Below are 25074 nucleotides of genomic sequence, written 5' to 3'. Positions count from 1 at the left end.
GGGAGGGAGGGAGGGAGGAAGGGGGGAAGGGAAGGAAGGAAGGAGGGAAGGAGGAAGGGGGGAAGGGAGGGAGGGAGGAAGGAAGGAAGGAAGGAAGGAAGGAAGGAAGGAAGGAAGGAAGATTTCTTTACTGGATGAGGAAGCACCTAATGATAGTCTCCGAGGGAATAGACTTCCACTCAAGCATGTTAATCCTTGAGTCCATTCAGATATTCAGATGGAGGTTGAGGTTAAAGAGTAGTGTTTGCTGGAGATGGGAGCTCGAGTCCTCGGCTTAGGGTTATCAGCACAGAGCTGGTCATTTAAAGCTAAACATGAGTGCAACAGACAGAAAGGAGGCGGAGCCTGGAGTCCAGCTCTCAGGACCGGGAACCAAATGAAGGTAAAGAGAACAGTATTCTGGAAGCCAATGGGAAAGGAGTGTCTCCTAAAGGAAGGGTTAGCTAGTCTAAGGCTGCCTCTGGTCACTGGGGTCAAGGTCAAACTCGTTCAGAAGACTAGACTGTCTAAGCTGAATGGGAGGAGCAAAGAGACAAGAGGTGGGCATTTTCTTTAAGAGAAATTTTGCTCTTGAAAGCTGAAGAAAAATGCAGAGACAGCTGAGCAGAGCAGGGTCATGAGTGGGTGAGGTTGTTTTCCGGCAAGAGATGCTCTGCTCCTTCATGGATGGCAAGAAGGGCAATAGGGAAGGGTCAAGCCCAGGAGTAGTAGAGGGGTGGGATCCAGGTGTTCAAAGTTGGGGTTTAGGGTGGGGCACAGAGGGCCATCCATTGTAAAATGGGACAAGTTCATCCATCCTTTTCTTCTCAAATGCTGACCACTGCGATTTGGCCTTCCTATTGGCTCCTTCAGACTTCATGGGTCATGCCTGCTTCTGCCCCCAACCTGTGCCCAGAGTTCTCACTCATGCACAACTTCAAGTCTGACCATCTTTGGTGCAATGGCAAAGAATGGCAAGGTGGCAAATGACGGGAGTGAGATAACCTTGGTATTAGATAACCATCTGTATTAGTTGCTCTTCTCGGTGCCATGAAAAAAATCCTTGACAAAATCGACTTCAAGGACAGGGGTTTATTTGGGCTCACAGTTTGAGAGGAAAGTCCATTGTTGGCACGGAAGCCACGGCAGCCAAAGCATAAGGCAGCTCATCTCACTGAATTCAGCCAAAAGCAAAGAGCAATGAATGCTGGAACTCAGCTCGCCTTCCTCTTTTTATTCAGTCCAGGATCCAAACATCCCTCCAGCACCAGTGGGAAGCATGGCCTTTCTTCTCTCAAATGCATCCCATCATCTAGGACACCATTTCTCTCACAGCTATCTCTTTGCGATCAGGACAAAACCCAGCCTCCCCAGCCCTTAGTTATCAGTTGAAGTTGCAAGTTTAAAATATGATTAAGTAAAAATACTGCATGGGAATTTGAGAGGAATATTTAAGACTGCAAAGAAAATATGGAGTGCTGAGTCTGTCTACTCCTCAGACACTCCAAACTTACACACACACACGTTCACAGAGAACCCCTTCATTTTTCCTAAGGAATAAGGAACTCTCCAGATTTCACAGCCCTTCCCAGAGACTCCGTGCCCAACAGATGCTGTTTGTCCAAGTAAAACACTCCCGCTTTGCCCATCGCAAACCAACCCCTATTTTGGCTTAAACTTCTACAACATTTTCACTTTAGTTGCATTCATTTTCTGCTGAAATTGTTTCTGTGCTGTGAGTTTTTGCTTCTTCGGTGTCTGATGGAATATCTTTTCTTCTGTGTGACCTCTTCCCTGGGGCCCTTTCTGGTGAGGACCATCTCAGGTGTGGTAGGGACCTCGGGTACAAACAGGGAACGCAGCTTGGGAGCCCTTGTTCAATGACCGGAAACTTCAGATCTAACCCCTGAGGCTCCACAGTCTCCATGGCCATTAAGCACTTGTAGCAAAATTCCAGCACTGCTTCAAGGCCACTAATTCTACACTCAGGCCCATTGCTTGGCCTGGGTACATCTCTACCAATGTACTGACATCTTTTGGTTAATTGTGACACTTTGAATACACATACCCTGAGCAAGTTTTTAAGTGAGCACCAAGAGCTGAACCTCTTAGCTGAAAAAATTTTGTGGGGTATCCTGGATCAAAAGAGAAGCAAACCATTTTCCTGAGTCATCCCAGGCTGCCAGGAAGAGGCCACCTTTCCCATTCTTAAAGTCCCCGACATTCTAAGTTTGTCATAGCCTCTCTCTATTGCCTTCTGGGGACCCAGGGACTGGATATGCCTTCAGCCCTCCATTGCTGTATATGAAGCCTTTTGTAGCTATCATCAGCAGGAGTGGGAGACAAAGCTGAGACAGACAGAAAATAAAAATCTAGGGAGTGGGTTCCGCCCTACTTCTGAGCCATAAGATGACATTAAAACTGTAAGAAGTCTCTGAGTTCCCTTTTTACCACTCTCTCCACAAACCCAGTACTTCATTTCATGGCCAAAGACATAAAAGAAAAAAAAAGTAGGGGAAATCAAATCAACCCTAGTAATGTTTGCGGTAGGAAATCTGCCCAGACAGGCTTGGGTGAGTTGCATAATATTCCAAAGTCCCGTTATCCTCAGTGGGAAATTTCACAGGATGATTTGGTTGTTTGTTATTGGAGACACATCGAAGCTTAAATGAAGGATTTCTGATAGAACTTGGGGACCCTGTGCTCGATGGGGCTCCGGCTGTCACCTCTGGCTTCCTGGTTTCAGCCCGACCGCAGAGGTAAAGGGTCCCTCACAGCAGGAAAACTGGAAGCATCCAAGAAACATCTGAGAAGGTGAAGTGCACCAGACCACGGAAACCTCAGTCAACTGAAGAAGCAGAACCCGCTCGTTCCCATTAGCGTCTCCCTGCCTTTTAATACTGCGCCAGTGCGGTCCTATGGTTTCAAGTGTGTCCTTAAATAGGAACTAAATACATTACATGCCTCATTTTCCTTCAGATTATATTTGTGAGCTACAAGCCCAGGGAATTCTGCTCTCTTTCCAAGCTCGCCGCGGCCCTGCATTCCCAACCCCACCCTGAACACGGCCTGTACCTTCCCATCGCTGGGTTGGACACAGTCGCTGTGACGTGTTTTTCTGGGAACTATGCAGAACAGTATTCTTCTGTTTGTTTTAATGGTTCCTAGCCAAGAGGAGGAAAAAAGCCTTGAAATTTGATTTAATTTTTTTTTTTAAAGCAAAACCATGATGTGAGACCGGGCTCAGGCCAGCTTCGCAAGGGGACAAACGCTCACTTGTCTGTGTCCACAGGCGGGAGCCATTCACAGCAATTGACACAGCCACTTCAGAACTTCTAGTGCTCACGGGGGCATTCCGGTGACCCACGGGGGAATGTCAGGGCTTGCAGAGTCCCAGCCTATAGCCACAGGTCTCTTGAGCGAGCCATCAGTCCTCTGAACTGACGGGCCTTGATGGGCTCACTTTGAACGTTGACCTCAGGGGTCAAGCATGTTAACACGTCGTTCTCTTTGATGCCCACATTCAAACTGGTCTTTAGCAAGCAGAGCCTGTGAGAGAAGACGGACATAAACATTTCACCCATCACCTTCCTGCAATCAGCCATTCCAAGGTAAAGCCTGCTTGAGACCTCAGACCCTCACTCTGTCTCCACCTGCTCGCTCTCCATCTACACCTGCCCAGATGCCCCATCACCGGAAGCTGTGTGCCCTGGCATGCGCTATACAAGCTGATAAGGCTTACATCGTACCCCTCACTTCCTCCTGGCTGACAGCTTGCCAAGCACATGTCACACTGCAGGTCCTCTTGGGGAAATGAAGACGTTCCGAGCAGGCAGTCACTCTGGAAACAACATCTGATCGTAACTGGTCCTTCGATTCTCCGTGTCTCTGGCGAGCTTCTGTTTACCCTGGAATGGTTTGGCACCCCTCACTTGGACTCTTAGTTGGATCATGTTTCCTTTTTCCTAAAAAGATTTTAATTGACACATAATTATGCATATTTATGGGGTGTTCCGTGTTGTTTTAATACATGTAGATGGTGTACAGTGATCAATCAGACCAGACCTTGGGTCTCATTTATCATTTTCATTGTTGTGTTGGGAACGTTCAAAGCTGCTTTTTTTCTTGCTATGCTGAATTCTAAAACAAGCCACTCAGCTGGAGCCAACCCACTGTGCAAGAGGACACGAGATCTTATTCCTCGCATCTGGCTGTGTTCTGCACTCAGGATCTCAGTCAGATTAACCTGGCAAAGGTCCACAGTCAAGCCTTCTCTGACTTGACCTTTGAAATCCCAGCCACCACCTTCTCCCATGCAATGTTCCACCTTAATACACATGAGATTGTCTTTTTAATTTCAGTGAACTTTGCACAACATAAACTTAACCATTTTTTAGTGAGCAATTTCGTACAATGTTGTGTGACTTTGACATCATTAGGTAAGGAATTCCATAGTCCCTCAGCCCCTGGAAACTACCAATGTATTTTCTGTCCCTGTAGAAATGTCTATTCCCAATGTTCCCTATAAATCGTATAATATGAACTCTATGACAGTATAGCAGGTTTCCTTTATATAGCTAAATACTATTCCACCCTAGGTATCAAAACATTTTGTCGGTTCACTTGCCTTCTCATGAACACTGAGATGTTCCCACACTTGGCTCCTGTGAATGGTATGGGCAAGGCTTTGGGTATTCTCAATCTCTTGGGTTCTGCTCTAGAGATAGCAAAGTCCCTCTGTGTTCATTTTCTTCTCACTGAGGAAAGCTGTTCCAGCTTCCCCCATAAAGCAACTTTTAGAATGAAATTCAACAGCCAGAATCCATTCAGCAGCTGCCTGGTAGATGCACCCTTTCCTTGCCCCTGTATTATGATGAAGAAGAAATCATATACAATTCAAAGAGAGTTCCCAGGATGGGCAGTCTGCTGCAGTCCTGTGGCTGGGGCGCGGTAGGGTGAGCACTGTGCAGGTGGTGGTTATAAAATCAGAACTCACGGGGATGGGTTGATCAAGGTGCCAGTAGAAGGTGGCAGATGCCTGACTTTCCCAGGAGAGTTCTGAGGATGTGTCTGGATGGAAATGGTGAGAAGGGGGTGAATCAAAAGGGCATCTCAGGCCTTAGAGAGGATCCAAACCCCCAAAACAAACCAGCTGGCATGACTGGAGACTTGTAAGAGTAAAGTTTGTGCAGGAAGTGCAGCCGGCAGAGCAGGAAGGAGGCGGGCAGTCTAGCCGGGACTGGATAGCATCATCTGTATCTCAGCAGCCTGCCTTCCCTTGCCTCGGGAGCATCCTGCAGAGGCAATCCACCCACTGCCCTCTCTCTCCCCTTGCTGCGCTGCTTCAATGTCCTTCCAACCTTACACTGGAGAATGGCTCTGCTGGATCCCACATAGGAATCGGGATGGTGGCCAAAGCTGGCGACCCAGCAACTGAAGGACCTTTGAGAGGCACGGGACACCCATCATCCGGCATCCAAGCAGCATTCCAGGTGGCAGCAGTGGGTTCCTGGTGCCCTTTCCCAATGTCCTCTGCTTCGTGATGGATCACGGCATGGCTTCGTGACAGCGCCCCAACTGCACAACCTTGGTGCATCCCTTTTTTAAGTGGGGGACAGGAAACAAAAGCAGGAGAAGTGCATGCTGGGAGATAGCCGACTACTAAATGCAAAGGAAAAGAGCATCTGGGACTTGACTGGCCCCACCCACCACTGCCACTCACACTGTAAAGGGGAGGCGCACAGTTCAGACAAGCGTGGAAATGGCTGCCCATAGCTGCCCTTCCTCATGCCTTCCCGCTTTTCCAAAATGGGAGCCTTCACACCCCTAGGTCCTCATAGGCCTGTGCTCTACTAAATGACTTGATACCATTTTATAAGCATATAAAATCAGCAGTGCCTTGTACAAAATAAAAACTGGCTATAAATTCTGATCTGTGAATAGATTGAATTCACAGCAGTCCCAAGACACGGAACTGGGGCACACCTGACCACAGAGTAAAGTGACCTGGACATGAAAGTCCCGTCTCAATCCTGGCTGCACCCCTGACTGTCTTTGCACATCCCCGTGAGATACTTAGCTTTTCTGAGCTGGAATGTTCCCTCCACAGAGGACGAGAGGAGCTGGGCAGGTACTGCTTGGAGGTTCAGCCCCAGACAGTCCGACCTCACAGATCAGGGCCGAGCACTGTTCTTTGCAAAGTTCCCGAAGAGATGCTTGTTTTAAAACCCTGTTTTGTTGTTGTGTGTGTGTGGTGTGCATGGGAACACATGCCACCACATTCCTGTTGCTGGATGATGACTGTGTCTAATCAACTTTCTACCTTCATGGTAGGACAGGGAGGTTCCAAGGGTGGAGCTTAGATGGTCCAACTCGGGGGGTGGGGGAGGAGGGGAGGGGGGAGAGAGCAAGTGCCTTTCCTGGCTGAGCATCCTGCACACAGCCAAGGCTCAAAAGTGGCTCAGATGCATTCCACACTCATTTGGGTCTTTTGGTTTAGGATTTTTAAAAACCTCTGTCCCACGGAGACTGGTCAAAATCACAGAAGTTGTGGGCAGAATCAGCAATTCCAGTCCACCCGTAAAAGTGAGCGGTTGTTAAGACACGGGCAGCCAAGGAGCTGTGTCTCTCTTTAGTTTGCAAAAGAAGAGACAGTCGGTCTTTTTAGCAGTCTTGAACTAGGAAGGTGGTAAGAAGTTTAGCCTAAGCCTCACTCATAAACTCCTGGAACTCCCAGTGGGTTAAGGATTTATATCTGGGGATATTTCCAAGATTTTGTCCTCCCAAGAGATATAAATGTGGGCCTTGAGAATTTCCCGTAGGGAGGGAAACTGTTCTCATGGCAACGCTTTAGGCATCCAGGCTCCATCGATGTGGAAGGACAGAAAAGCCAGGCCCGGGTTAGCAGGGGCTGTGGGAGTGGGGTGGACGCTGGTCTCTGCACTTAGGTTTCCAGAAACCAGCTTGAGGTCATCCAGAGCCGTCTTTCTCCCCATAGGTTTACGGTATTAGTTACCCAATAAAAGTGGGGTTAATTTTACAGCTCAGGTAAGATGCAAGCCAAAAAGGTGTCACCATTACAGTAGGATTTATGAAAGTGAATGCGTGGGGTACGTGAGGGACCGTGCAGCCCTGAACTCTCGAGGTTTCTCTCTCAGGTAGATGTGCTTGTTTATCGTGTATTTGGAGGTTAGGTTTTCTAGGCTTTGCCACACAAACTATTTCGGGATGACGGCAAAGATGCTTTGCCCATCTTCACCTTCAAACCGAGCCACTTAGAGGATTAATGGAGGAAGCTGCAGAAAAGGTGTGTCCCATCCCCTGGCTTTTTGCTCATTTGGCAGCTGTCCTGAGCCTTCTAGTCTCCTAGGAGTATGAAACCTCTAGGTGGGGAAGCCCAGCCCTGTATCTCTACACACAGCCATAGTAAAAGAAAAAAAAAAGGCACTTAGTAAATGTCTCCTTTCTGAATGAGCATCCCCTTGGAACCACTGTAAATACTTTACTGACAATAATGTACCATCTCAAGGGACTTGAATAGCAGTCAGTCATGGCAGTACATTCTTGTAGCTCTCAGTCTCTTAAAAAACTGAGGCAGAACTAGTACAATACAAGTTCAAAGTCAGGCTGGACTGGACACCATAGTAAGACTGGTCTCAAAAACAAAATAAGCCTGTCTGGGGACAAAGCTCAATGGTAAGTATGTACTTAGCATGTTTAGCATGTATGAGACCCTAGTTTGATCTCCCACTCTGCCAAATTAACACACAAATAAGCTTTTCTATGAGTCAATGGGCTCATAGGGCTTTCATCTGTAGGGCAATGATTGCTACCTCTATTTTAAAGGCAGGATCCTATGATGCGCAGGGCTGGGACAGCCTGCTGAAAGAACACAGGAAGAGTGTTTTGGTACCGTGTCTTCTAACTTAGAAGAAGCCACAGAAAGCAAAGGGTTGTGTGTGCAGATGGTGTTGACCCCAGCCAGAGGAGGAGCTGGTGTCAAGGTGAACCCCCGAATGTAGCCGGCAGTCTTGAGTGTACCCAGATCTGTTGTCCCGGGCTCTGGTTCCACCCTCTGTGTGCACGGCCACTGAGGACTTTTGTGGGGAGGAGGGGGCCTATCCAATCCTGGTCTCCTGTTTCTTCACTTGCAACCCTATAGCTCCTCGTCACTGTCTGCTGTCCTGTCTTCAAGATGGAACCTAATTCCTTGTTCGTGTATTATTACCATTTGAAAACAGTCCAAACTCTTGCAGCTCTCTTTCAAGTTTGAAGGATCGCAGAGGTACAAGTTCCTTGGATGTTAGTAGCTCATCTCAAATCCTTCGGTCTGCAGCTTGCTCCAGCTTTTTTTCCAGGTAGACAGGACAGGTCTTACCCAGTGAGGAGCCCTGAGACTCAGCTGTCCCCCTTCCTCCCAGCTGCACCAGATTCCTACCCTGTGGATCTCCTAATTGACTTGTCAGTTGGCGTGAATCTTGGGGCTAATGCGCCCACGCCTTTGTAGCAAATGGAGCAGAAATGATCCGCACTTAGAAAACAAAACTCTGTAGAGCATGTGCCCAGATTTCCAGCTCGCTTCCTCTTCCCTCTCAGGGCTACATCATCTTCCAGCCCACCACCAGCTGCAAAAATAAAAGTTCTTTCCCATATTTAAGGATGATTTTGCGCTTCAGGATGATTTTCTGGGGGTGTAGGAAACTTGACCAACATGACCAACAGATGTTTTAAGGATGTTTTGAGAGCTGAATTTAAAAAAAAAAAAAAATTAAGTGTAGCCTTCATTATATAGTGCCCAACTGCGCCCCCTTGTGACCATTTAGGGCATTTTGCACAACCAGAATGGATGGTGTGTCTAGGTAGTTCTGTGTTAAGAATCACTGTGCTTTGTTTTTGTTTTCAGAGACGAGTATGAAGAAGATGGATTCTGTCAGCCATACCGAGGCATTGCGTGTGCACGCTTTATTGGCAACCGCACTGTGTATATGGAGTCTTTGCATATGCAGGGGGAAATAGAAAATCAGATCACAGGTAGGTGACATCAAAGAAACGATACATAACTGCGTCTCTCGCCAGAAGTTTTTCTGGGCTTCTTTCCTGACAGAGGATTAGGCTAAGCATGGGGGGTTGGGAGTGGGACCATAAAGAGGCATGAGAAGTGATCTCTGTGCTCTGGAATTTACATTAAAATAATTTATTAGAGGTTAGTCTTGGAGGAAAAGGAAGCTTCGAGAAGTCTCACATTCATGCAAACACTCAATAAATATTGCTGAGGGCTTTCAGTGTGCTGGGACCAGGCTGGACACTGGGGATGTGAGAGTGACTGAGCCAGGTATGGCTTTGCCTTCACCAAGCTTGCGTTTGGAAGTGGTGTAACGGAGGCTAAGAAGGAATGACCTTGGGCGAGAACTTCCATCCCAGAGCTGTTGTTACAGAGAATCTGGGAAACGGCTGCTCTCCATGAATCCCACAGTGAAGCACTTCCTAATACACAGGGCAGGGAGGCTCAGGCCACCAGGCACCATTTTGTACCCAGTTATGGTGACCACAGCCATTTCGTGCCCCTTTCAGGAGGGCAGTGGCCGTATCCTTTGCAGTCTGATAAAATGACCTCCGTGACATTCTCGCAAAAGCGGCCAAATTTAGCAAATGGGGATATGGGTACCCAGTAGCATCTGCATTTCAAGATGGATGGCCAGTTGATTTTAGTATAACTGTATCCTGCAAGTTCCTCTGAAGGGCATATGTAGTTGTTGTCTTAACTTGAGGACTTAAGAGAGACATGGATAAATCCATAACACAGGAAAGGAAAAGGGCTAGAAATTCTGTTCTCTAAGCAACTTGACAGAACTGAGAAGCAGCTGAGGGGGGTTGTTGAACCAGAGTCAAGGGCAGGAAGGTGATGTTGCCTTTTGTTGAAGCCCTCAGGCTTGAGCAGACATAGGCCTTACAGGAAGGAGATGCTGAACTCAGTGTTTCCACCCAGTACAAAAGCATTTGAACAAACTTTCAAATAAGAATACACATTAAATAAATTCTGTTCTGCTATAAATATTTTGTAGTTAGTGTACAATAGCGCTCTCTTTTGGATGCGTTCCGTGAGTGCTGGCTTGCTGGAAAATATTATAGTTTCATTTTGTTTTTGAAAGAAAGGTCATTTTATTTTGTTTGACCCAACACTTCCCAGACTCGTTTGGCCTCTGTCACCCTTGCTTCTCAGAAGCCATTAATATGCTATCAGCTTAACGTCCCTAGAAATGATCTTTGGGAACCTGTGTAAACAGCCTCATGGGCAGCCTTCAGGGCTGGTGCCCTCTTGGTATAGATGCCATGTGTGTGACGTTAGGCTACCAGACCTCTGAGAGCCTGTGGTGCATTCTGGGACAATTGAATTGTGGTCTTCCGGGGCATTGCCTCATTTTCCAAGGATGGAATAGAAAGTATTCAAGGCACAATGAAATGAAGCCAGCGGTCCAAAGCCACCCAGCAACCCCTGCCATCTGGCAGCTCCGTCCCACGCTCAGCAGCGCAAGCCCTGCCTGAAACGAGCTCTGAGCTGGGGCTCTGCGATGTCTTAGAGCCTCGCAAAATTAATACAAAGGATGGGGAGAAACACAAAGTCCTATTGCTTCGTAGGGGGAAAGAAAGGAAAATATATTGTACGTTAACCCAATTAATTCTTTTTATTAAGAAATGGTACATATGTAATTTAATCCTGTTTTTCTAACTTTGTAGTCAAAATGATTTTTTCAAGCCAGTGAAAGTGAGCTGCTTAGACATCTGAAATAAATCTGCTCGCCTTGGCCTTGTGGGCTTCGCCCGGCGGATTCCCCGCGCTGTGTTTCTCTCTGTCTCTGTTGACTGGATCACAACAGAGATAAACCTTGGCCCCTGGGAGTTAATAGCTCTGTTTGCTTTTCAGCTGCCTTCACCATGATTGGCACCTCCAGCCATTTATCTGATAAGTGTTCTCAGTTCGCCATCCCTTCCCTGTGCCACTACGCCTTCCCGTACTGTGACGAAACCTCATCTGTTCCGAAGCCCCGCGACTTGTGTCGTGATGAATGTGAAGTCCTGGAAAATGTCCTGTGTCAGACAGAGTACATTTTTGCCAGATCAAACCCCATGATTCTGATGAGGCTGAAGTTGCCAAACTGTGAGGATCTCCCCCAGCCGGAGAGCCCGGAAGCTGCGAACTGCATACGGATCGGCATCCCCATGGCGGATCCTATCAACAAAAGTAAGTGGTGGTTCTGACGCTGACACGCGGTAACTCTTCATACAGGGACTGTGCCCACTAACCTTCCAGTGAGCTGAATACCACGCCTGAGCATTCTGTGGTAGCTTAGACAGAATTGCCTTGGAGAGGTTTCATGAAGACAACTGAAAAATACAGGATCTGGTTTCTCAAGAACTTAAACACAGAATTTACCACATGACCCAGCAATTCCATTCCTGAGGACATAATAGGAAGAATTACAAACAGGTCTTCAAATGGAAATTCACAGAAGTGTATTCACAATACAGGCCAGAGATTATCAGCAATTAAGAACATTTGCTGCTCTTGCAGAAGACTTGGGTTCAGTTCCCAGCACCTGGATGGCAGCTCATAATTATTCTTAACTCCAGTTCTGAGGGATCCAATGCCCTCTTCTGGCTCCATAGGCACTAGGCATAAATGTTGTGCACACATATGTATGCAGCCAAAACACATGCACATTAAATTTAAAATATTATTATTATTATTATTATTTTGGTTTTTCAAGAGAGGGTTTCTCTGTGTAACTTTGGAGCCCATCTCCTTGAAACACAGACCACACTGCCTCCAGTAGACCCGTCCTGTGAGTTTCCTAGGTTCTTTCATCACGCAGTTTCTAAGGTGGCCAGTTGGAATGGAAGAAAATGGTTGCCTTGAATCTTTGAGCCACTCACTTGTGAACCATAAGAGATTCCTCCTGTGCCCAGGTCCCTTCCCACTCCCATTTCTTTGGTATTCCCCCATTAAAAACACTGAAGAAGCTCATTTTATTCCAGAAGCATAAGCTTTAAATCCTCCCAGGAATGTGAGTACAAGCCCAGCTAACAGGAAGAAAGGCCCACCCCTCCCCACTGGCAGAGAGACCTGCCTCCGCATGGTAGCAAGGTCTTAGGCTGCCCTTCCTTTCCTACACCCACACAGCTGTCAAGAAGGACAGGACCCCTATGACTCTTCCTGTGATTGTCTTTCATGTTTTCCAGATCACAAGTGCTACAACAGCACAGGTGTCGACTACCGGGGGACCGTCAGTGTGACCAAGTCAGGACGCCAGTGCCAGCCGTGGAATTCTCAGTACCCCCACACCCACAGCTTCACCGCCCTGCGCTTTCCAGAGCTCAACGGAGGCCACTCCTACTGCCGCAACCCTGGCAACCAGAAGGAAGCCCCCTGGTGCTTTACCCTGGATGAAAACTTCAAGTCTGACCTGTGTGACATCCCAGCATGCGGTAAATAAAAGTCACTGGCCCTAATGTTTCAGGCATCCTGGTCCCCGTGTAGAAGGTGGCCTAGGAGAGTGAATGCGGTTGATCGCGCATGCTCTCGATCCCAAACCATCTCCATCTTACAGGAGCCTGGCTGTCTCTACAGGCACCAGTGTCGCTCTCAAGGAGTACCTGTAGTCATTGCCCTGTGGTGGCCGCTTTCCAGAGGCACAGGTCAGATAGCCGATCACAGTCATCCCTGTTGAAAATGTGTTTTCCCAGGATGCCCACAGACACGGGAATATTCTTGGCACACAGGTGTGTTGGAAGCAGTGAGAAAACTGTCCCATCTCACTGAAATCACCCATGAAGCAGGACGACTCTGTAGTCACGGCTCAGTCAACCAGGGCGATCTACTAACTTGTGATCTTTGTCTTAGCCACTAACAGTACAGAGGGGTAGGGATGTCTGGGAGGAAAATGGAGTTGCTGTGGGTTTGTTCACTTCTACTGAATGGTTACCGAGTATGAGAGAGGACGAAAGTGCTGGTGAGAAACACCTAGGGGTTGGAGATACTTTGGAGCTGATTCAGCTTTATAGTCCTAGTATTTATGCCTGGGCGGACTGGTCCCAGTGAGTAGGTGAGCTAAGATGTCACTGCCGAGACAGCCAGACTGACAGCTTCAGAGTAGGACCAAACAAAATAAGTGGTCACAAAAAACAGATAACACAGTCAGTCGTAAGGTGCTGGGTGTCTGAACAGGTGATGATAGTCCAAGCCACTAGTTGTAAACCCACTTATCAAGGAAGGAGGAAAGACGGGGCCCTGAGAGTGGTCTACCCCCAAAGAGCAAGGAGTAGGTCCCAGAGCAAGGAGGAGGGTTAGATGAGGTCCCAAAAGTCACAGACAAGCATCAGAGTGTTCTGAGCAGAAGGCTGACATCTCGACATGTTGAAACAGAGAAACTTTATCAAGAAGAGAGGTGGAGGAGGCGGTGGCCTGTGGGCAGGTTCAGGGTGTATTGGAAACTGGTGATAATAGGGTCACTGGCGGGTCAGATGTGGACAATGAGAGAAAACTCAAGGGGGACTCCAGAGCTTTGGGCTTTGGTAGCTTTTACATAGAGGAAGAAAATCACAGAAAAAGAATTTTTGTGTATCCTGGACCAAATACTACTAAGAAATGCATCTTTTGTTCCATCTGGATGATAATGCCTTATCCTTTAGATGAAGTCTTTTCTGCTTTTAAGACAGGGTCTTCCTGTGTAGACCAGGCTGGATTTGAAATCGTGAAATCCCCTGCCCCATATTCTGAGTGCTGGGAGTTTCTAAGCATGCACGACCAACCCTGACTGTCTCTAATTGATGTCCGGTCTTTAGGTTTCAGTGAATGCTGTTCAGAAGTAGGAAAGTCACTCACCCCCAGACTGGAAACTCTGTTTACGATCTGATTGGAGGACTCAAGTGCTATTCTGATGTCACAGAAGGCTGATATCTGTACATCATCTATAATGTGCCTTCAGGATGCTTGTTGCTCAGTGACTTCATCCCCACTTAAAGCTCCTATGATGTGGAGAAAGTGGTTTGGGTATGTGCCACTGAGGGTGAGAAGGGCCAAGGTCTTAGCAGTATCACACAGCCAGACACACTGACAGGATCTGAAACCCTCATCTCCAGCTTACAACTCTGTCTACACTCAAAGGTCGCGCTCTTCTGACAGACACTCTCCTCTCACGAATCTAAATACCTTAAAAATTATACAATTTTTAAAAATGCAGGCCTTAATCTCTGGGCTCCACCGTGCTGGCTGTAGACTCCGCGGATGGTGATAGCGCATTATTTAGTGGCATTAGTCAGTCAGTCGTGCTGGAAGGGCACAGCGTATTTCTCGATATCAACTGGCAGACAGCTTACTCAAAATTCTTGGGGCTGGTTAAGTCTTGTTGTATGAACAGTAAATTTAGATGAACATTAAATCTAGACATGAGACAGTTTTTGCCACTTAGGATTTTGTTGTTTAAAGTTGGTTGGGTTTTTTTTTCCATTTTGAAAGAACACGGTGCCCCTTGAATTCTTCAAGCCAAGCGTCATGGACACCCATTAAAGGAGCAGGGGATCCTTGGCTACTGTGGCTAATAAAACGCTACTGAGAGGCAGCGACTCCCCAGTGCAGAAGTCAGAAGAAAGCCAGCAAATACCAAGGCTTCTCACAAGCCCTAACAGAGTGGCCGCAGTGGAACTACTTTGTAACTGCTATAGTGTGCCCAAAATCTTTTAGTTTCCTCCAAATAAATAAATAAATAAAAGATAAGATCCATGTATCAACCTACAGTCAGCCTTCTAAGCTCTGGGGTTTATGTATGCGAGCATATGTGGAGATAGATAGGTGGATAGATGGATAGATACATACATACATACATACATACATACATACATACATACACAGATAAATACATAGATACACAGATAGACAGACAGATTAAAAGAACTTCGGAGCTGACAAGGTGTCTCAGAGGGTAAAGACTCTTGTCACATGGTTCCACTCCAGAGATCCCCCATGGTGGGAGAAGCCCTGCAAATTGTGCTGTGGCCTCCACATACATGCCATGGTATGTGCGTGTATAAACCCACACACAAATACGTCTAAGAAAAATTGTAATCACTTCATCCTGCACTGAGCTGTATGGTGTGGGGCAGATTGGAAATGAGTCATTTTCCTGCTCCTTCTCAAGTAGGATAGAGTTTCAAGGGAATGGTCTTGCATTCTCTAGTTTGGTCAAAGCTAAGGAAATTTCAAAATTATCATGGGATTTCTCATTTTCCAACCAGCAATTTTTTGTTTTAGTTTCGACTCAGTAAGGCTCAAAGAAATAGTGCAAGCTTTAAGCAGAGAAAGACTGACATTTGTTATACTCTCTAAAATACCAACACCCCGAGTTTGCTGATGATTGCTTTATCTGTGAATTTCACTCTAGAAGAGAATATAAAACTAAGTTAAGCCTAATACAGCTATTTAGAATTCTGGGTTTGCCTGGGCAGGGTTAGGTGCATGTGTCTAGCGGATTCTCAAAGGAAGCTTTTTTTTTCTTTTTTAAGTACAAAAATAATATGAGCAAGACCTCAGCTCTCCTCCTCCCTGTTTGTCGTTCATGTCCTGGGCGTTTCTGACATTAGAAAGACAGTCACTCACTGAAACCAGCCTGTGTTGAGCTTCTGTGCTTCAGTCTGTGAATGAGCTAGATAGACCACACCCTACGAAGACATCCAACCTAGTAAGGGAATCAAATTAGAAGGTCAGAACTGCATCGAGCCCTGTTAGCTGGTTCCCGTCACCATGTCTGCCATCTTTGAAAGCTAATAATATGTGCTATACACCATCATGATGACTGCTACCGGTCAAATATCTTGCCAGATTCTTACACCAGTATCTGGTCTAAGACTCAGTTGATGCTCGATAAAATACGTTGCATTGATTAATTTCATTCTCTCTGGAAGATAAGGGATCATCTCCGTTTTAATGATGGAGAAGCTAAAGAGGTATATGTTTTCCTGCTGCCAAGACAGAAGCAGGTCCCTGGACTCTTCCTGCACTTCCACCATGCCAAACCTCTTTCAAGAACAAACTCGGGCTTATTTTGGAGGAATAATCATTCTCTTACCATTTTCCTTCGCTCTTTCATCATCCTGATTCCTGTGCTTTGGGATCCCATCTGTTGATAAAGTGCCCCCACCTGGACCTTTGTCCTCTCCCCACTGAGTCCCTTCTCCATCCCCGGATGCATCCAGTTGTCAAAGCTGGCTGTCCTCTGTAGATCCCGCCTGCAGAGAGAGCTTCACTGTTTGTGTCTCACCTCTAGTCCCTGACCACCTTTCAGGACACCAGCTTTGGATGAGGTGGAAACTGAAAAGGAAAGATTTCGTCAGCATCGTTCCCAGCCGGCACCTGGACACAGCTGGCTTCACCCAGTCGCTGTCGTCCTCGAAGATGCTCTTTTCCTCATCTCTGGGGTAGAACTGTGGGTCTCCTACCTCTGAGAAACCCCCTCAGAAAGGTCTAACCTTTCCCTTTCGCTGTGTGTTCCCGACTTCTTTCTGCATTCTCCACTAGTTGGGTCCCTCTATTGGCTCAGGTTGGTAAAAGCTTGTTGTCATGGGGAACGGTGTATGGGGAAGAAGAAGAATGCTGCTTGTGTTACTGTTTTCTTGTTCACAGCTTGATTGACTTGACCTTTCACTGCATAAAACCTGCTGTGTGTTATCTATTTCCCCTTACATAAAGTTCTCTCCTCTACCAAACAAGAGAGGCTCCTAAGCGGCAGGACAGTTTTTGCTGGTGCCAACCGTGAGAAAACTAGTGAGCCACGTGGCTCCCTTTGGAGTGCTTACAGCTGGCCCGCGGCTTGGCTTGCAACAATTTGCCAAAGAGCACATTGCTGGGCTCTGTACCTGAATAGCCTTGACTTGTCCCATCACCTCCCACCCACACTCTTGGGCTCTGCTTTGTCACAGACCATTTTCTGCAGTGTGGTCGTTGAGCGCTCTGGGCAGGGCAGATGTTTTCCAGATTGCAAACACTGCCGTTTTTAGCTCACTCTGTCAGCAGCCTTCTCCCGTCTTTCGTAGAAGACCTGTTGCGAGGCAATTTGTCATTCCGCCATTTCTTTAAGCAGAAATTGAACGTTACAGCCAGCCGGGTGGTGGCGAGGGATGGAGACGAACCTTTTGTAGTCTGCGAGTTCTGAAAGGGCTATTTTTGCACTACGGATTTCTAAAGTGCACTTTAGTTTCTAGTCTTTATGTATTTTTAACGAAGAAATGAACATTAGTGAACCAAAACATCCTGCTCGGCCGTGTTAAAATTTTAGTCATAAAGTAATGGGCTTTCGAGGCGTCTTCTGTTGTTGGCAGTGGCTATGGTGGTTTAGTATAAGATTAGTTTTTTTTTTTTTTTGCTTTTGTTTGTTTTGTTTTAAACATGGAAGCCTTTATGAAGTTTCAAGTCGTCCTTGTGCAGGAGCCGTGCTAATCTTACCTGTATCCTTCCAATTTTAGTATATTAGCCGAAGTATACACTAGCTTTATCATTTAATTATGAGTAAATCTGTGCATGTATGTGGATCTGCATATGTAATGTGTGAGTGCAAGTATCCATGGAGTCCAGGGGAGGGCATCCGATTCCCTGAAGCTGGGGCTACAGGTGGTTGGGAGCCATCCCACACAGGTGTTAGGAACCAAGCTAAGGTCTTCTGTAAGAGTAGCATCTGTTCTTAACCACTGAGCTATCTCTCCAGGCCCTGCTGATTTTCAACCATGCCCATGAAATGCTCAGTTGTCGACCCACTGTGTGGCTGCTCTCAAAATAAAGTTTGGGAAATTCCTCACTCTTTGGACCCACACCAATATAAACTGCCCGTTGCCTGTCTTTGATGACGGAATTCTGATAGTCCACAGTGTTGGTTGCTATTGACTTGGTAGCAGTCATTCACGCTTCTGGCAGGAAACAGGCGGCACCAACAGAACAAGGAGTTTGGAGAACTGTTTAAACAGGTGTGTCATGGAGGACATGGAGCCAGGGAAGGAGGAAGTTGAGTTCCCACATGCTTTCCTTGTAGCCATCCACTACTGCTGTCCCCACCTCGCGGTGGAAGCCAGAGATCAGGGTCCCCCCCACTGATGGTGCCCACAGAAGTCAGCCTTGGCGTGGAACTGGACAGGAAAAGACTAGAAGTGGGTCTGGCTCTCTGGGGACACTCAGGATTCACTGACTTGGCTTTGTAGGATTCAAGAGTTTTGCAGGGCCCTAAATAAGTTACGTTGACTCAAATTTATAAAATCAGAGAACCCTGGGAGGTCCCATGAGTCTCACCAGTCTCTATAAATGCTGCCAGGTACCGCCAGGGAAGGAACACTTGTTCTCCTCTGAAGTGGGCTGGTTCCCAGCACTCCTGGGTCTGTCTCTGTAACATGGAAAACAAAAACTGATGGACTGAGGGTACAGGGCAAAGCTGGAGTACTTGGCAAGTATGCACAGGCCCCGGTCTCTCTCTCACACACACACACACCCCACCCCCGGCACTACAGATTCAAAACGTCTATCTCATCCCAATTTGGCTTTCTCCTTGGTTCCTCCTTTTCCCTACCTATCGTCTGCCTCTGGGTGGTTGCTGTTTTTTTCAAGTTAGAAGGCGCCTCTTTAGAATAGAATACATCGTTTAGGGTTTTGTGACCAGAGCAAGCAGTAGTCCGTGATGTGCTTGGTTATTTCCCAGTATTGGCAATGGAAGCTGTTATGTGGCTGACTGACAGGAAGGCCATATATGATGTCCTTAGGGCATTTCATCATGCTGTGGGTGCTCCACTTGAACCTTGAACTTGCCAATGAAATGTATTACTAGCCTTCAAAAGGAAGAGAGTGAGTTATAACACTATGTGTTTGAGTTTTTTAAATCGTGGATTTTATGAAGTCTTTTTTTGGCTAGAATGCAAGTTCTAGTATTTATCTATAAATTTCTGCTGGTGTTTTGTCCTAGGATCAGTCCTCTTCAAGAAGGATAAGGAAATCCCTGACAAACAAAACAGGCAGTTCCCCTAAAGCATAGCCCACTACAATTTCATTGTGATTTGTTGTTGAACAGTACCAGGCAAAGGCAAATGGAAACCTATAAACCCACCCATTGCCGCTACTACCCCACCTTCCCTCCGCATCACCCATAAGGGCGTCGTGCATCAGATAAGATACTTGCTCAAAGAGTTTGCTGAAGTTTGAACATACTGGACTTAAGACTCTCAAATCAGTCTGCTAAAGGTGAAAGAGGTTTTTAACTTTTAAAGCCCAGTAAATGTTTTCACTTGAAGATTAGCTCAAGAAGACGGTGAGCCTTCGTTGATAGAAACTATTTCAGTTTTAAGCATAGAATTCATCTGGGAATGAACAGTCTGTTCTGGGTGTTTCTAGCCTCGAGTCAGGAGCTTAAATGCTGGGCATATTTGCCAACTGAAGACCTAATTGTGAGTCTTTCTCCCTTGGTCTAAGCCTATATTAAAATATCACCAATATAGCCATCCATATACTGCAGACCCACTTACTCCATGGTTTTCGCATAAGTGGTAGGGATTCCTGTATTCTCTGGTTTTGACATCTTTTTCGGATAAGACTTGCTTCGTTTCCTTTGAACTCTACGGTTCTGTAAAATGTCTCCCCACCTTTTTTGTTTAAAATCAGTGCATTGTGTCTTAATTCAAGAGCAACATCTCGGGTGATAATTTCACTTTACTGAAGTCCCTCTTAAATAAGAAATCGTGTTTTCCTTGCTTTATATCTCAGGGTAAGACAGGGCATATTCTCCGTTATGCTTAGTCACTACTCAAAGTATTGAATAGCTTTGTAAAAATGGAATAGGAGTATCAGGGATATGATACCAAGCTGTTGGTTTTTTGGAAGGAAATTGGCTGTGTGATCTTTACCACATTGTTGGTTCCAAACATCCTAGGTACTCGATGTGATGTAACTAAGAAGCGCATTTAACTTTTAAAGTTATCCCAAAATATTAAAAACCTTCACCATCCTAATTTCTGGACAATTTCTCAGCACTGCATTTGAGGTTTCTGATAACCTTTCGGGTGAACAGTAAGAACAAGGGTCCTTTTCCCAAAGCGATGTGTATATCTGTGCTGACTATGGTCCCCATAGACAGGAGTCTTGGAATCCAACACAATGGAAAGAATCCCATCCAATACTGTGGATGACTGTGTGTGTCATAATTTAGGAAGTGCAGACGCGATGATGGCAGATGACACGGCTGCTGCCTGGCTATGGCGAATCATTTATCCTTTCTTAGCTTCAGGGTCTCTGCATGTAAACAGAGATCACGACAAAGTTCTCGGTTAAAATGAGGAAAATGTTTTGTCTGTAATGGCCGGCCAGGGCCAGTGACAAGGATCAGTGAGAAAAGGCTCTTGCCATCAAACCTGAGGACCTGGGTTTGATTCCCAGGACCCACGCGGAGGAAAGCAAAGAACCAACCTCCTCATACTTTCTGACCCCACAGGCATTCTGTGGCACAAATCACACCACACAGCCACACACCACACACCCACATGCCACACACGCAAACACCATGTGGATTTTTTTTTTAGAAAACTTTAATGGCCAGGCAGGGGCTAGTTTTAGAATTTCTAGTAAAGATTGCCCGTTGTCCTATGGTGCACCTTTTTTAAGGTTTCTTGTTGTTGTTATTGTTGCTACTGTTGCTGTGATGAAAGAAACTGGACCCCCTTCTAGCCAAGAGCAGACAGTGGTATGGAGAGGAATGGCCTCAAAGTCTTGGGGTACCCTGAGCTTGACCACCCCAGCATGACCACCTATCATCCTGTGGGACTGTTGCACTCGGCAGGAAGAATCTCTGCCTGCCGTGCTCCCGCCATCCTCCGTGTAAGCAGAGGAGCCAAGTCTGGGTGGGTTAAAAGGATTTAGCCTCTTGAAGTTTATTCTCCAGCAGACCCACGGGGGCATTTTTTCCCAGACCGCCCATTTACAATAAAAGACCTTCCTTCCGTGCATAATCTGATAGAGAATGAAAGTAGAATAGACTCCTTTGTTGGCAGACAGGTGAGACCCCACTTTCTCCTGTTGTTAAAACTCTGGGTTGGAAAAATAACTAGTGCTGCATTAGTAGTGAATTAGCCTCATTCCTTTTGTAATCGTTACGCTCATAATGATTTCACCGAGGATCCAAGACTAACAGCAGGGATAGCCCGCTCATACCGAGAAATTCTATAATGTTAATAACATAGCACCCAACAACTGGATAGCAATTTTCAATTATCCAGGGTTCTTTCATGAACCTGATCCCATTTGAATCTCACAGGAACCAAATAAGATTGGGAGGCTAGCTATTATTATTCCTGTTGAATACAGGAAAAGGTGGAGATCAGAGAGGGTGATTCTTGCTTAAGGTTATTTGGACTTTCCGACTCCAAGTGTTTATCCCAGGATCCCCTTCTAGGGGAAAACTCTGGAGTTGCAACAGATGCTAGAAAAGGTACTTTCCATATAACTGTGTTTACAGCAGCTCTATAAAACCCATAGTTTTTCATTTTATGTATGAGTGTTTGGCATAGCTAAGCACTGGCCCAGCTTGACCTAGACGATGCCAGTGGCAGTATTTACAAGTTTCTGCCTTTAAAACGTGTGCTTCCTTTACTCTTCCAAATTGTCTCTACCCTGGGTACACAGTGTGTGTGCACAAGCGCTCACCTTAGACCCTGTGCTGTGTGTGCATTCTTCCACTCACCTGATTCTTTCCTATCTCTCCAGACACACTGCAAACACAATCACTGCTACAGAAACTCTCGTGTTCGTGTGAGCCCCAGCAGTCCCTGGGTTTGCTCTTGACACACCATGGTGGAAAGCAGAGGGTTGAGAACTTCAGGACTACCCCCTACCTTGCAGGTTGTCCCCATGGCTTTCACCATGAGACAATAGATGCCTAAGATCAAGAATTCAACCCCTGGTAGCACAGGGTCACAGCTAGAGCTGGGGGCACAGAGCAAAACTGGGAGACACCCAGCCTCTGACCCACCAGCTGCGTGTCCTCAGGCTAGCAAGGGGCTTAGCTACCCTGGCCCTCAGACTCCTCATTATAAAAGTAGGGGGTGTGTGTGTTGCTTTTCCCCTGGAGTTGGATGTCACCATAAAATGAGTTCCTTTTGAAAATACCCAGTTCATAGTAATAGTCATAGCAAGCATTATTTTTTGCCAGTAGAAAAATAAATAGTAAAAATGTTATTTTTTTATTGAGCTCAATAACCAAATGTAAACCCTTCCCTGAGTCCTTGGGAGTGTTAACACCAAGAGAATGTTCTCAACATCCAGTTTCAGGGGAGGGGGGCTCCTTTTTAAGGTTACATGCTGAATGTGTTTGAAAAGAAGGCAAAAAGTATGGCTGAGTACTCTGGTATCTCATCTAAGGAAAGGGTCTCAAGGAAGGGGGAAAGCAAAGACTGTTTTCCTTTACCCACGCCGAGGGACCCCCTTATTTAAAGGGACTCTTGGGGCTGCACCGTCCTTCTGTCTACACTTGTGCATCAGCCTCATAACAACGTATTGGAATAACATCTTCTCCCTTTTTCTTAAGACTGTGAGGGTCTTAAAGGCAGAGGGCATGCAGTAATTCATTCTACACTCCCAGTTCCTAGAAGAGACCCTGGCGCACAGTGGCTCGAATTTGTTGACCCACTGCAGGAGCGGAAGGATAGCTGAGTGGGGGCATGTTGTTTCTTCTGTAGAGTAAATAAGCATCTCTGAATTCCGTGTCACTCAAAATGTCCACACTTCGGGCTCTTGGTGGCCAGGGTATGCCCATTTTCATAACCCTCTAATTACCATCCCATAATTCATGTACCACACAAATAATTCATTGATGATGACATATGCCCAAAGTTTTTGGCTTTACTGGTCAGGCTCAAATTAATAAAAAGAAAAGCATACCTCATATCCTTCTGTGTGTATTATATTCTTTGCCAAGGGATGGTAAAATGGCTGTATAAGATTTCAAAAATATACTTCAAAGTGTTAGCACTCACAATTACTGGGTTCATATGAAACCATTCAAGACAAATGCTGGGGTTTCAAAAAGTGTCAAGTTATACAGCACTTCTGTGTCGGAGGGACTTGTAGGCACCCTCCAGAACACTTAACTTCCCTTCTACGTGAGAGAAAGTGAGACCAGATTGCCAGATAATTTGCTTGAGTTGCACAGCTTGCCAGCCACTGAACTAAGCCTGCCTCCAGGCCCCCACTTTCTCAAGGCTGTGCCTTCTGAAACCAGGGCCAGGATGCTCCAGTCATGTTGATCCTGGAAGGTGCGGGCCTGGCCCTGCTGGCCCCTGATGGCCAAGGCTGGGTGGGACTTAGGAGTACCAGGCTGTGGCAGTTGGCCTGGGCTGACGGCCAGTGGGGAAGAGCCCTGTGGTCTGCATTAAGGCTCCAGTGCACACAGTTCGTTCTCATGTCGCTTGACTTTTAAGGTGTGGGAGAAACGCAGGTCCGCTGCTGGAGAGGGGCAACGTCATGGGTTCCCTCACACATCCTAAACCTTCATAATATCCCTCTGTGGTTTCCACACATTTTGAACTTTAAACTTTTAAACCTCAATAAACTATATTAGGGGCTTGATGGAAACAAATCTTAGTAAGTATTAGATTCTTTTTTTTTCTCACTGTGAATTTGTGTGTATAGAATAAATCGTTTAAACTGTGCCCTGTAATATTAGACATTTTTGTTTTAACAAGTTTAACTCTTGCCCTTTTTTTTCTGCACCCAGATTCCAAAGATTCCAAAGAGAAGAATAAAATGGAAATCTTGTACATCCTGGTGCCAAGTGTGGCCATCCCGCTGGCCATCGCCTTCCTCTTCTTCTTCATCTGCGTCTGCCGCAATAACCAGAAGTCGTCATCACCGCCAGTCCAGAGGCAACCAAAACCTGTCAGGGGACAAAATGTAGAGATGTCCATGCTAAATGCATACAAGCCCAAGGTAAGATGAACGGTGCGGTTCAGGGGAGAGCAAACTACTGCAAACCCCCACCACACCCTACCCCACCACACACACACACACACACACACACACACACACACACACACACACACAAAACACTGGAGGAGCCACAGGCAGAGTTCAGCAAACACAGAGACTAACCCTACAACTCTGCCTCTGCCAGAGACAGCTCAAGCTTCTGCCCCAGGGTGGGGCAAGCTAGACCACAGCCTTACACTGGAGCAGTCGGGCCAGAGAGGCTCTCTGCCAGACCCACAGGGCTCAGAGTGGGAACTGGTTTCCAAATTCAAAGGGAAATCCATGCTCTTTTAACCAAAGTGAGAGAAAAGAGATCTAACATTGTTTACAAACTTGTCTGTTTTTATGGCACATGAAGTAAATATAGAAATCTGTTATGCTATGTAATTTTGAATGACTAAGATGGTAAATTATATGTCATGTGCTTCTTATTACTGTGATTTATTTTTGAAGAAACCTTTTTTATGCCTTTAATAGAAAGGTTTTCCTCCTGGCCCTCTTTGAAGCCGTTGAATGGTTTCTCACCTGAGCCTCCCCCGACTCTGCTAGATCAACCCCTTTTCTTGTTACTTTTCCTACAAGTCTTTCAACGCTTCGGTTACTCAAGGTCGTGGTGAGGATCCCAGGGTCACCGGCCTTGCTGTGAATGCAGCTGCTATTCTAAATCCAGCACTGTGGTCCACAGCACTCCCTCTCAGGATGGACAGCATCTCGGTCCAAGGCCCTTCTACAGAGCCTCATTTCGCCAGCTCCAAGTTCACGCTTCCAAATGCTTACCTTTTCATCTTGTTCCAGCTCCAGAAGACCATGCATGCCGCAGATCCATCTGACTCCTCTCTGTGTTAGACACCATATTATTCTCTTGACCTTCATGATAAGATTTAAGGAAAAACAATGTCTTCAAACTCAAACTAACTCATCTCCTTGCTTATTAAGTAGAATGGAATTATGGAGACTATCACACCTCATAAGATTTTATTTTGCTTAATGCTTTAGACTTAGACTTTTTTTTGAGTCTTCCAAACACGTCTGCAGTTACAAAGTCATATTTGTTGGTGAAG

The 25074-nt window shown here is 46.3% G+C and overlaps 1 protein-coding gene and 1 non-coding gene across 3 annotated transcripts in view; one reads left to right on the top strand and one right to left on the bottom strand.

The window, feature by feature from the left end:
- Positions 1–25074, top strand: part of Ror1 (receptor tyrosine kinase like orphan receptor 1) — a 342771-nt gene that overhangs the window by 303314 nt on the left and 14383 nt on the right. For both annotated transcript variants that reach the window (XM_050136345.1, XM_050136346.1), the window contains exons 5-8: positions 8882–9009; positions 10901–11218; positions 12217–12462; positions 23763–23974. In XM_050136345.1, coding sequence (XP_049992302.1) covers positions 8882–9009; positions 10901–11218; positions 12217–12462; positions 23763–23974 — 904 coding nt within the window. The remainder of the gene's footprint in view (positions 1–8881; positions 9010–10900; positions 11219–12216; positions 12463–23762; positions 23975–25074) is intronic.
- LOC126498115 (U6 spliceosomal RNA) lies at positions 17408–17513 on the bottom strand. The gene has a single exon (XR_007590777.1). It is a non-coding gene; the product is annotated as a U6 spliceosomal RNA (small nuclear RNA).

Source organism: Alexandromys fortis, unplaced genomic scaffold (assembly GCF_014885135.2).
Source record: "Alexandromys fortis isolate MF-2015 unplaced genomic scaffold, M_Fortis_MF-2015_v1.1 scaffold_13, whole genome shotgun sequence".
NCBI classification, from domain to species: Eukaryota; Metazoa; Chordata; class Mammalia; order Rodentia; family Cricetidae; genus Alexandromys; species Alexandromys fortis.
This window is presented reverse-complemented; position numbering and strand designations above follow the sequence as displayed.